The 13511-nt window shown below is 40.6% G+C and overlaps 1 protein-coding gene across 1 annotated transcript in view; it reads right to left on the bottom strand.

Moving 5' to 3' along the window:
* Positions 1–13511, bottom strand: part of ddb1 (damage-specific DNA binding protein 1) — a 37851-nt gene that overhangs the window by 17603 nt on the left and 6737 nt on the right. Inside the window, exons 4-8 of the mRNA XM_036534944.1 lie at positions 12875–13096; positions 12570–12684; positions 12358–12455; positions 11923–12081; positions 11497–11580 (exon numbers count right to left, since the gene is read on the bottom strand). Of these exons, the coding sequence (XP_036390837.1) occupies positions 11497–11580; positions 11923–12081; positions 12358–12455; positions 12570–12684; positions 12875–13096 (678 nt within the window). The remainder of the gene's footprint in view (positions 1–11496; positions 11581–11922; positions 12082–12357; positions 12456–12569; positions 12685–12874; positions 13097–13511) is intronic.

Below are 13511 nucleotides of genomic sequence, written 5' to 3'. Positions count from 1 at the left end.
TGACATAACAGCTTGTGACAATTTTTCTTATCACGGATAAATCATAGACCTACATAAATTCTCATAATAATAGGCTCCAAAACAGAGACAACGCCTGATAAAGAAACAGTGCAGAAACAGAAGCGCAGAAACAGCATACTAGCTCCAATAAATTTAAGATTTGTATTTATAAGATTTATATTTACTTATAATTTCTAATGTCATTTCTCAGTACTCACATACATTGAAGCGAAATTTGTCCTCTGCATTTAACCCATTATCACTGCTTACGGAGCCGCGGTATTTAAAAATGGTCTCACGCCCCACAAGGCTTTTCACACTGCATATGGGCTAAGAGTTGACCCTGGGATAACTTAGCCCCTTTTCACACACACATTGTTAACCCAGGGTTAACCTAAACCCAGACTTATACGATTCACACTGCACTTCTACTAGCCCTGGGTTAAATGTCCATTGGAACTTGTGACTGTTTATATTCTAGAATGACGCCTGCCTACTCTTTAATAGCAAGCAGCAACGTTAAAATGTCGCCATTAGCAGGGCTTTATGTGAGAGTGGTGCTGAACCCCCAATTTTTTGAGCTTTTGTTTGAGTTGTTCCGTTGTCCTCGGCATAGCTTCACTGACAGATGGTGGAAAACCTTTCTGTTGCGGCATGTTCCCTCTAGTTTGTCTTGAATGGACTTTTCCGACCACAAACTCAGGAGCAATGCAGTTTCCGCCTCCGACCAATTTGATCTTTTTGTCTTTTCCGGACATATTATTGTTGTTTTAAGTTAGCTAGCTTGCTCTAACTACCCAGCAAACTTGCTCAACCTGTGTTGTGCAGAATACTCTGTCCCAACCTGGGTCTGCTTTCCGTCAGCACACAAGACCCACAGGATGGTGTAGTTTATTTAGCTGCATAAAGGGTCAGCAATCACAATGTTTGGGAAGGGCATTTAGACAATCTGGTCCTCCTAAATGAAATACATTTAAATGTAGGCTATTGTATATACAAATGTATTGTTAAATGTACCAATTTCCAGGGGATAACCCCGCAAACTTGGGGCTAACCCTGCTCCGGAGCAGGGCCAGCAAGCCCTAGGCTAAAGTCGGGGTTAGCCCACTTTGGAATGTGCCAAGATTGTGCCAGTGTGAAAGATTTCTTAGCCTGGGGCTAACAGCTCCCTTAGCCTGGGGCTAAGAAGGTTCTAAGAATGCTTTTAGCCCTGGGCTAAGTGCAGTGTGAAAAGCCTAAGGGAGAAGCATGGCATCGCTGTTAGCATCTTCCCAAACCAAGACTCCACAGGAGGACTCTACAGACTCCAAACCAATCCCAAATTGGACCTGTTCATTCACCATTGGTGTGCTTGTATTATTATAAATTCACAGTTTTAACAATATTTTTTAAAAAGCTCTAATTTTACTCCATTCAAAAGGTTAGAATTTTAGGCGGCAGTGTAGCAAAGTAGTTAAGGAGCAGGACTCGTAACCGAAAGGTTGCCGGTTCGATCCCCGCTGGAACACTGCTGTTGTACCCTTGGGCAAGGTACTTAACCCACAATTGCCTCAGTAAATTGGCCAATTTGGTGGGCCATCAGGGCCAGCAGGGCCTTCTCTACTGGCCCTATAATAAAAAAAACAAGTGTGTGTAAAATGTCTTTCTTGAGTATTTAGTTATCAGTTTCATCAGTGTAATGTCCACAAAATTGCTTGTGGTTAGTTTTGTTGAGGTTGAACTGGAATATCCCACATCAAAAAAGTCACTTAAACACCTCACAGTGATTTCAGCTCGCTGGGGCCAGCACTACAGATACTGCTAGCCTTTTGTTGAAAGACCACACATCTGATTTATAACAAGCAGTAGTGACAGAATCATCAGCCAATCAAATTTTGATGTTCAATGACAGGACGCCCTCTGGGCCCAGCAACGTGCCCAGTGCTACCCCTAATTTTCGACATGAATTTCCAACATATGAACCAATCATACTTGGATTTGTAGCCAATAGGCGTATTCTTTCAGATTTTCCCACGGCTCCAGGGTATTCTAGAACAATGGTTCTCAAATGGGGGTACGCGTACCCCTGGGGGTATGTGGAGGTACTGCAGGGGGTACGTGAAGCTTTTCAAAATATCTTTAAAAAATCAGTAGGCTCATCCTAATAATAAGTCTTGGGGAAAATTATTTTGTAAAAAGTTCGATAAAATATAAATCTGTGTTCATGCACTGAATTTTATATTCAGTATTTAGTTTCAATATTTTTTAAAATAAAACTGCCCCCCCACCACCACCACCAAGTTAGTTTGACCCACTGACCCAGCGCACTCGTCAACGGCCTGTCCTTACCATGACAACACTGTGACTATGGAGATGTGGCTAAAGCGCAGCAGCAATGCTGCTGAAAGTACGGATAAACCAGCGAAAAAGAAGGCAAAACCAGAGCCGGCAAAGTACAGAAAGTACATGGAAGAATATGTTTTAATGGGATTTACGTCCACGAGCTCTGACCCACCCCAGGCACTGTGTTTTTTTTGCGGGGAGAAATTAGCCAACGCTAGCATGAAGCCGGCACATCTCCAGCGGCATCTCACCACAAAACATGGATGTCACGTTGGTAAGCCACCAGAGTTCAGGAGAACCACATCAGCCAAAGCCCTGGAGGCTTCTTACGCGGTGTCTTTGCTCGTTGCTAAAGCCAAAAAACCGTTCACCATAGCGGAAGACCTACTGCTCCCTGCCGCTGTTGTATTGGCTGAAACTATGCTGGACAAAAAATCAGCGGATGCATTAAAAACTGTGCCTCTGTCTAATGACACCGTTTGTCGCAGAATAAATAACATGGGCACAGACATTGTTGAACAAGTTGTGGGGAAGCTTGGCGATTCATTTTCACTACAGCTGGATGAATCCACAGATGTGAGTGGAAATGCGCAACTTGTTGCATTTGTAAGATACATTGACACGGACGACATCTGTGAACACATCCTGTTCTGCAAAGAAATGAAGGGGCGAACAACCGGTGAGGACATTTTTAATGTTATTAACACGTTTTTCACTGAAAACGCTATCAGCTGGAAATCCTGCAGCAGCGTCTGCACAGATGCGGCTGCATCAATGACGGGCAGCGCAAAAGGGCTCATAGCACGGATTAAAAAAGAAAATCCCGACATCAAATGGACACACTGTGTGATACACAGGGAAGCGCTAGCGTCCAAGAAAATGAGCCCTGTGTTGCACGATGTTTTGAATGACAGCATTAAAGTTATAAACTTCATCAAGTCAAGGCCACTTAATGCGCGTTTGTTCCGCAGCCTCTGTGAAAATACGGGAGCTGAACACACAGAGCTGCTCCTGCATACTGAAGTGCGCTGGCTGTCTCGTGGAAGGATACTGAACAGGCTGTTTGAGTTGCGAGCTGAAGTGCACACCTTCCTGACAGAGCATGGATCTCCCCATGCCACCTTGTTTGAGAACACGGACTGGCTTGCAAAGCTTTGCTATCTGGCAGATATATTCAGAAAACTGAATGAACTGAATATGTCCCTGCAGGGAAAGGACACCAGCATCCTGAACCTGTATGACAAGGTGGGTGGTTTCCTGAAGAAAGCAGAGATGTGGAAAAGGGCATGTGATCAGGAGAATTTTACCTGCTTTCCTCAACTGGATGCTTTTCTCTCCAATGAGGATGTGGCGACAGCTCAGGTGAAGTTAGTCATAGTGGGACATTTGGCTAACTTGATCAGTGGTTTTCACTTCTATTTTGCTGACATGGATAAGAAATCTGCACAGCTGGATTGGGTGAGAAACCCATTTCTCTTGTCTGAAGCAAACAGAAGCAAGCTTCCTGTCACTCATCAGGAAAAACTGATAGAAGTAGCATCTGACCGTGGCCTGCAGATGAAGTTTGCTGCATCCACTCTCACACAGTTTTGGGTGTGTGTGAGGCAGGAGCACCCTGAGCTGGGACAGAAAGCTTTGGAGCAGCCGCTACCCTTTGCATCCACATATTTATGTGAGGCCTCCTTCTCAGCAATGATACTGATAAAAACAAAGCAAAGAAACAGACTGTGCCTGGAGAAGAGCTTGATCACTGCAGTTGCCTCCCTGCCACCAAGAATGACAAAGATCCTCAGTGAGGTGCAAGCCCATATTTCTCACTAAAATGGACTGAGTACATTTTTCCTGTTCATAAATCACCACCTGTTACATACTGTTCAAATCTAATCAAATGTTCAATGCAAAGTGATTTAAGTGCAATCTTATTTTTTTGATCATAAAAGAGATAACATTATTTTTTGTGAGCAAATCTTTATTTAAGTTAATTTATTTTGTAAACAAAATATTATTTAGTTATAATTAAGTTATAGATTTATTTCTGTGAACACATTTTAGTTATTTATGTATATTTTTTATTTTGTACCATTACAGAGACCAATATAAATTAGCACTGTTTTGCATATTTGAGTTTTGACTGGTTTTATGCCTTCCTGGTGGTCACCGTCTTCTGTTTTTCTTTTTTGTTTCTACATGCAATGTTTGCAATATGAATGTATTTGTCAGGTTCACTGATATAAGTTGTTTGGCTTTAATAAATCAGACACTGATTTTACAGCACTGTATGTTTTTTTCTTCCAAAAATGTTTTGCCCGTCTCAGGGGGTACTTGACTAAAAATATATTTCTAAGGGGGTACATCACTGAAAAAAGTTTGAGAACCACTGTTCTAGAAGACCCGCTCATTCGCTCAGACAAGAGACCTAGCTCAGTGCTAACTAGCGATTGATAGCTGACGTCGAAAATGGCAACAGCTGGAGATGATATTGTCGCAGATTTTTATCAGTACCCTTTTCAAGACGACTGTTCAATGAAAACATGGACATTGTTTAAAAAGGCCGCCCAACCTGCAAAAGCAGGCTATGTTCGTCATTTTCAGGCTAGCAACTGGGAACGATACACTTGGCTTACAGGCTGAGTTTGACACAAGAGGTTCTACTGCTGGGAGTGCTTGTTGTTTGGGACCAGCAAGGGTGCATGGAATTGGAGAGGCTACGAGAATCTTAGCTGTTTAACTGCTGCACAAAAACACCAAAACACAGCAGGTCAGCTTAACCCTTTTGCACGTAACTTATTTTATGCTATATAGCATGTGTTAGTCTACGTTACATGGTTCATTATGTGTTCTTTAGCGTTATTAAGCTTCTTGTAGTTTTCCTGTTCCCATCTGCTATATTTTTTATTGTTAAATCGCCGTTTCCTCAAAGCTAAAATTAGCTAGAATTTTTTCAAATCTCGTGTTCTAATCGCAAATTATATTTTGCCTAAAGCGCAAAAATGGGCAGGAACGCCCCGTATTTTTCATTAGTGTTTTTTTTTTTTTTTTTTTGCTTTTTTGGGAGCAAAAAATTGTTTCATTTTATTTAGTTTGACCGATATCAGTAAGGAAACCAAACTATCGCCATTTCAGTCACAAAAGTCAGTGCGAAATCACTACCAATTAGGCAAAAATAATTATGCCAAACCTGGCAGCCTGGGTTAGCGGATTCTGTTGTCTTTCCGACCAATAATCTGTTGTTGTAGTTATTAGTTAGCCAACGCTACTATGAAACAAAATTACCAAATTGTTCCGAGTGACCCTGTGAATGAGAAGCAAATTTTCGTTTACATGTTTGATATTATGGCTCATTAGCTACCATACGGGGACATTTTGTGATGTGTAACTTAAACGTTGCTCAATGTAAACTTAATATCCGATATTGATTTTTTTATATTCAGTGCTATCACTATGATGTTTAACTTTATACTTTTGTCAATTTTTCAAGCTGAAGTCAAATTTCCACTCTTGAGTACAAAGGTGGACAATACAGCTGTTTTCAACTTAATTTTCTAAAGCACCTTAAGTTGTACGCACTTTCTGACAGAAAGGTGTCTTTCCTTTTAAATATGTTTACACTCCCAAGAAGAATCTTGGAATGGATGTTTTATGTTTTTGACAATCATTGCCGCAAATTAATAAAATTACTGTTAAGCAGATTAAAGAGTAGTGTTTTTGTTATTTGGAAATTTTATTTTAGGTTTAGAATGTTAATTTTCTATAAAATATATTACATTTTGATGTAATTTCACATAACATCAACATTTATTTTTGGCCCGTCGCCCTCCATCCAGATTAATTTTTGGCCCTTCATAGGAAAGAATTTGGGCACTTCTGGTTTAGAAGAAAATATTTTAAAGGGAGCAGGGAAATTAAACTTCAATTTCTTATAGTTATAGTGTCATTTAAATTAATGTTCTGTTTAACTGGTTGGGCATTCATGTGCAATTTGTTCAATAAAAGAATGCTTGAAATAATTTGTGCCATTTCTTTATTCAGTAGGCATAGGCTGTTCAATGTTTGGGGTCTATGCTAGCAGTGTACCTATTAATGCAGGAAGACACAGGAACAGGCCTAATGTTAAACTTAATGTTGATACACTAATTAACAAGAACATTTCAAACTGGCACTTTATGTTAGAAAGGTTGCCGACCCCTGGTCTAGGCTATATGTCACAGACTTGAAAAAAATAAAAATATATATATTTTACCATTTTAGCAATCACATGTTATCAGGGGGTGATTTGTTCATTTTTAACAGGAGGGATGGCAGATGCACACTTATCATTCTCTCTGCTACTAACTAGGCGATGGAGAGGGGGGCATGGCAGGTTAACAAAGGGGATGCATTTTGGTCATTTTGCTAATAAGGGGGATAGCGCCCCCCCTCAAATCGCCTACTGCATGTTATTAAAGGGGAAAGTGGAGGCTACATAGTACTATATGCACTATATAGTCAAGGAAAGAAGATGATCCATTTGCTGAGCGCTCATTCTGAAATACTTCAGGTATTTGTCCTTATCAAGACGCAATTCAGCAGCAAGATGGTGAAAAGCTCCATGTTGCCTCCTAACCCAATATTATTCGCCGGTTTCTCCTTTGGAGCAAAAGATAGAGCGTGATGGCTTTCCTTCTGTCTATAACTCGTACTAAAAACCAACAAAAAAATGAATTAACCATGGTGATAATATTTAAGAAATGCGAGTAGACAGGAAGCCTAATAAAAAAAGTCTAAAGTAACATTACATATAAAAAGAAGAAAATAAATAGATAAGTTGTCCTAGGCAGTCTATTTTCTTCGTGATCAGCATGCTGTTTTACAAAATATTTTCCAATTAAATAACAGAGGAGCCTACTTTCCTATTTGTAAGGGGAAAAAAATGTCAAACTTGAAGCAAGATATAGTGGCAAGACAAACGCACAGCACTTCTGATTCAACAGAGACTGAACCCAGAACATCTGCTTATACAGTTTTAGATTTGGTTTGGTGCCTACAATGTAAATTAAGGTCCCACGATACTTCTCGATAAGCCCACCTCTGGAAACCTGTAGAACAGAACCCCGAAACCCCTCACAGAAATGGTTTTTACACTGAGCCTGGCCAAGTGAAGAGGGATTGCTGTATATTTATTTATTTATTTTATTATTATTATTTGATTTATTTATTTATTTTAAAATTGAGCACACGGTTCTTAAACTTTGTCTGTCTAAACTAAATATAAATTGAATTTATAATGAAATTAAATCAAACATTCTGTTATTGATGGCCATTATCAACGGCAAACTCAAAGATAAGAAAGATAGGGCTGGCAGTAGCAGCGCCGCAGCAGCAACGCTGGCTGTGTGGACAAACACAAGCACGTGAGCCGCAGCAGTTCTGCAACGTAACCATCACACACATGCGTTGCAACTGGTGTGGCCACGGCCTTATTGTTATGAGGCAGGCAGCAACTCCTCTAGACACAGAGGGAGGGGGGAGGGGGAATGAGCCATAAGACAAACAGATACAAAAGCTTTGGACACATGCTTATGCACATACACGTGAATATGCGTGCATATATGTACAGTATGTACAGAGATAAGGAGGCAGACAACAACTACAATCGCGATATTAACCACATGTATGTTATAAAATATAGCCAACTTCCCCCCAGCTTGACTATTCTGGTGTTACAATCCCAATTACAAGAATTCTGCTAGCAGTCCAATTAGTCATACTAGTAAACAAGGCATGCAAGTTGGTTAACATCTGAACTAACATCCTTTACTAAAACTGGTTTAGTACATATAGAATTGCAGCAGACGTATACCCAAACCCGGTCTTGTGTGTGTGCACACTGGTCTCTGTAGCGAATGTGGATATGCTTCATGGTATTCAGAAATATAGATACATAAATATGAACTGCCTGTCTTATTTTGAAATACAATTTTAAGAATACATAATATAATATAAACTGTCTATAACAAATATTTGTATACTTTATTTTCAAAACGAATAAGCTCACAATTACAGAATTCTACTAGCAAGCCAATCAGTTATACTAGCTAATAAGGCATGGAAGTTGGTTAATGTCTGAACTAATGTCCTTTACTACAACTAGTTTAGTACATACAGAACAACAGATGTACCAAAGTATGTTAACGGTAGAGTGGAATTTGATATTTTTGCTACTTTAGGCATTTGCATTTGAGGTCAAAAAAACGACTGAGATACGTTATTAAGCTTCTCATAGTTTTCACCACCACATTTGCTATACTTTCTAACATTAAATCACCATTTCCTCAAAGCGAATGTTAGCTAGAATTTTTCCTATTTGAGAGTCAGAACTGTGTTATGCTGCTCTTGTTGCAACTTATGTGAATCTGCATTGAAAAATAAATAAACATATTGCATCTGTAGAATGTTTTTATGTGAAAAAGCAGTGGGTTTAAGATGAATGTTGCTTTGTTGCGTCACTTACAAGTAGCCATTCTAATCTACTGTTCTAATCACACTGGTTTGACTGTACGCTGTAGGGACCACTCTAGAATGATCACACCCATATGACCGTATGCACAAAAGGGTTAAGAGCAGTAGTAATGCACACACATACATTTGAGGCATTTATCTGCATTTATTTTGCAGCTAGTCATGCAGATGTCATCTATAGCAATGAATGACTGTCATACTAAGACACAGGAGTAAAAAGTCACTGCTTTACAGGTTGTTACATGTACTTGTAAGCCTTCATGTAAGCCTTCCTAAAGGAAGATGATTAGTTAGGTTTACGAAGAAAAAATAAAAAAGTACAGTATAATTAACACACCTATAGTGGATATAAAAGGTCTACAAACCCTTATGAAATCGCAGGTTTTTGAAGAGTAAAGACAGAAATAACAACAAATGTAAATGTCAGACTTTTTCCATCTGTAATGTAATCTTTCAACAAACAAAAATCCAGAGAAAAAAATTTTTATTAATTAATTATTAGGATTATTTATTAGGAACATTTTAATAAAAAAAACTACAACACGCTAATTGCATTAGTCTGCACACCTCAACTAATACTTTGTGTAAGCACCTTTTGCATTTATTACAGCAGCAAGTCTTTGTGAATAAATCTAACTTTGCACATTCTATCCCACTCTTCTTTGAAAAAAAGTTTAAGTTCCTTAAAATTGCGAGGGTCTCTCTTGTGTACAGCTCTCTTTAGGTCATTCCACAGGTTTTTGATGGGATTGAGATCTAGGCTCTGACAGGGCCATTCAAGACTTTGATTTTCCTTTTCTGAAGCCATGCCTTGGTCAACTTGGCTGTGTGCTTTGGGTCACTCATGTTGGAATGTGAAATTCCTCTTCAGCTTTCTGACAAAAGACAGCAGGTTTTGTACCAAAATATCTTGATTTTTGGAGCTATTCATCCTTCCATCTATCTTGACAAGAGCCCCTGACCCAGCTGAAGAGAAGCAGCCCCAAAGCATAATGCTACCACCACCATGCTTCAAAGTCGGTATGGTCTTCTTATGACGATGAGCTTTATTGGCTTTGCGCCAAACATATCTTTTACAATTTAGGCCGAAAAGTTCAACCTTTGTCTCATAAGACCATAGCACATTTTCCCACATGGTTTGGGGTGACTGAATGAATCTTTTGGATTAATTTAGACGGACTTGGATGTTCTTTTTTGTAAGAAAGTGTTTCCGTCTTGCCACCCTACCCCATAGCTCACACATATGCAGAATACGAGAGATGGTGGTCACATGCAAGGAGTGACCGGTACCTGCCAGGAATTCCTGTAGCCCCTTCAGTGGTGCTGTTGGCCTCTTGGTAGCCTCCCTGATAAGTTTTCTCCTCGTCCTCTCAACAACTTTAGAGCGTCATCCTGATCTTTGCAATGTCTCTGTGGTGCCACATTTTCTCCACTTATTGATGATGGTTCTGACAGTGCTCCATGGTACATCCAGTGCCTTCAATATTCTTTTATATCCCTCTCCTGATTGGTACTTTTCAACAATTAGCTCTCGCAGTTTCTTTGGCAACTCTTTGCAGACCATGGCTCTCCCAGTAGGATGCAACCACAAACATTCAAGCAAATCCTACAGCGACAGCTGACTTTAATGTGGGTTTAGTCAGAATCATTTTCACTGATGGCAGGTGTATGCTATTTACCTACAGGCATGATTAACTTTGAACACAGCTAGAATTACACACCCCATTATGAAAGGGTGTGCAGACTTATGCAATCAGGGTGTTGTAGTTTTTTTATCTAAAATGTTCCTAATAATTAACTTTTTGTTTTTCTCTGGATTTTTGTTTGTTAGAAGATCACATTACATATGGAAAAAGTATAACATTTACATTGTTATTTCTGTCTTTACATTTCAAAAACCTGCAATTTCATAAGGGTGTGTAGACTTTTTATATCCACTGTACACATACTCCAGCTTGATTTACCAAATTTAGACCAGTTTGACAGATAACACCTCAAATCTCATTAGTTCTAACTTGAATGACCTCTTCTGTAGTTTAGTACAGCTCTTCAGATCTAAGGTCACATAGTATACACTGTAGGACAGCAGGGTAGACATCAATGTTGCTTTTAGGAAACATTCCTTGGTATCATAAAGCACAACACCTTATGTTAATGTTGCTCCTATAGAGCATTATTTGCTTCCACATTCATTTTAATATAATGAACAGAAATTATATTTCTCTTGAGGATAACTGTGAAGCACTATGCTTGTATATTTGTGTTTTTATTTTATTGTTGTTGTACACCATGTCTACTGAGTGTATTTAATGTATCATGTAATATTGGCCTTGTGAGTCATTCGGGACAAGAGTCAACAGTATAGAATGATAGGTCACTGGCATTGTATTTTAGTCATGAGCAGTATAGAAGAATTATATTTCATTCAAAATCTTTACATTATTAGGTAGGATGAAAGCAAGTTAAAAAACAAGCTTTTCCAGAGATTTAAGAAAAGTTTCCCTTTTAGAGGGAAAGATTAACATAACAGTTACATAGCAGCTTGGTTCTCTGATAGTGAAGTGTACAGACTTTGTTATTTTTAGTTCTAAATTTTTTAGTTACAGGTTTCTAACTGCTGCAGTGCAGCACTGAACATAAACTGGTTCAATTGAGTGCAGTCTCAGTAACACTCACCTTGACTAGCTGAGAGTCTCCAAGCCGGGATCCCACAAAGACCACACCATTGTCCAGGTACGTGAGACACTCAGCAATGGACGTCTACAGAGCCAGTATAGAAGCCAGTATAAGTTTCAAAACCATTCCCTTTCGATCCAAATCTGCTTCACCTGTTATTTCTACCTCATGGACCTCTGTCTCCAGCATCCCATGCTCAGACAGCACCACCTGCCCTTCTCTGCTCAGTCTCTGAGCCTTTACCCCCAAGCTTTGTAAGACAGACACATTCACCAACACCCCACGGTACCCTTCAGTTCCCACGTCCTAGACCCCTTTTACCTCCCAGTGTATACCCCATAATATGCAGAGCCCTCTGCTCCAGATCCTCTCCCTTAAAGCACAGTGTATCTACCCTTGGATCCTCTCCACTTTCTCTCTCCTCACCTCACCCAGCAGCTCCACCCTCAGGTCCTTGAGCACCACAGCACCATCCATCAGCTCCTCCTTCTCAAGCAGAAGCATGAAAAGCCGACCCTCCATGTCCCCCAGGAGGTAGCGGGAGCCATTGGGGTCCACACGGTTGTGGCACACGATAGTGCTTTGCTGGGTACAGGAGAAAAAATAAAAACAAGACTTTTGCTCATCTAAATGCCTCCTCCTAAAACAATGCAACATCACCATCCCCACACTGATTATGTCAGTACCAAAACAATCAAGACAACAGTAGCAGAACTATAGATTTAAGGCATGAAGAACAGAGGAGGAAGGCAGGAAGAGAAAGAGAAAGAAGGACAGTGGGGAGGAGGAAGAGGAGGAAGAGGGGGGGGAGAAAGAGAGCAGGAGAAAGCACCAGTTTTACACAATGCTCTCCTGTGTTACCTTGATAGTAGGGGGTGCTATGGCCAGGTATTTGTCCCCATTGTGATAAGTGATAGACTCCTGCCCAATGATTATAGCTCCCCCAAATGGCTCTGGCACTAGAGCACACACACAGAGAGAAATGCATATAAAACAAACATGAATGTGTGCACACATGCACACCAAAGGAAATGCTGTTCATGCTGAATGAGCTTTACACAGTCTTCCTTCACCTGGAATGACCATGGATGCTTCAGCCTCCACATTTTCCTGCTTCCACGGCCCCTTGTTAAACTCCTTCTCCCGCAGGGACACCTCGTATGTCTTCACATGGCGCCCTTGGGGGTCCTGCAGCCCCCCACACAGAGAGCCATAACCAATGATGTCATGCACAACACTTACACAGTCTCATACCCTCAATTCTAACATACAGTGCACACCAGCTACATACAAACACCTCTCCTGCAGCACCTGGGAGTGAAGCGCACACATGCACGCACATACATTTGCACCCACACGTGTGTTTCTCCAGTTGTACCTGGTAGATGAAACAGACTGTGGGGACCTGACAGCCATACAGGAAGTGGACGTCGATGACCTGTAGCTCCTCCAGGCGGATGTTGAAGGCCTTGAGCTCACGGTTGTCTCGGTCCAGGGGGATGACCTTGAAAAGACCGTCATACAACCGCAGGCCAATCATGCGGCACTCTGGATCTACGATGCCAATAATGCCCGTCTCCGAGGGACGCCCAATCCGGTCCTGGCAGAGAACCAGCAAGGACATACCGACTGGTGAATTTTTAGGGAATTGTTCCTTTTGTGCTGCATGGTGTTTCAGTAACAGAAGTGAGAAGGTAAGAATGCTTTCAACAATAGCCTTGCAAAATTGGGTCTGTGCCTTTTTGGGTCACTGGTTTTTGTACTACACTAACCTCCCTCAGCTGTCTGAGAGCATGGCCTTTGATGTTGGGATGCACTGATCAACTGGCTACCAATCATTATCAGCCTAAATAAGTCCTAATTATGTGATCGGAAATGAATTGATCAAGTTTCAACTGCCCATGAGATGGTCATTACTAGACAACCATGCCAGAGTGTATAGAAGCTCAGCACAGCTCTGCTCACTCATCCAGTGAGCGGCAAGAATCTGTTCATTCAGTAAACTATGAGACCAC

The sequence above is a fragment of the Megalops cyprinoides genome, chromosome 8 (assembly GCF_013368585.1).
Source record: "Megalops cyprinoides isolate fMegCyp1 chromosome 8, fMegCyp1.pri, whole genome shotgun sequence".
Classification (NCBI taxonomy): domain Eukaryota; kingdom Metazoa; phylum Chordata; class Actinopteri; order Elopiformes; family Megalopidae; genus Megalops; species Megalops cyprinoides.
Note: the sequence above shows the minus strand (reverse complement) of the source record. Positions and strands in the feature narration are given on the sequence as shown.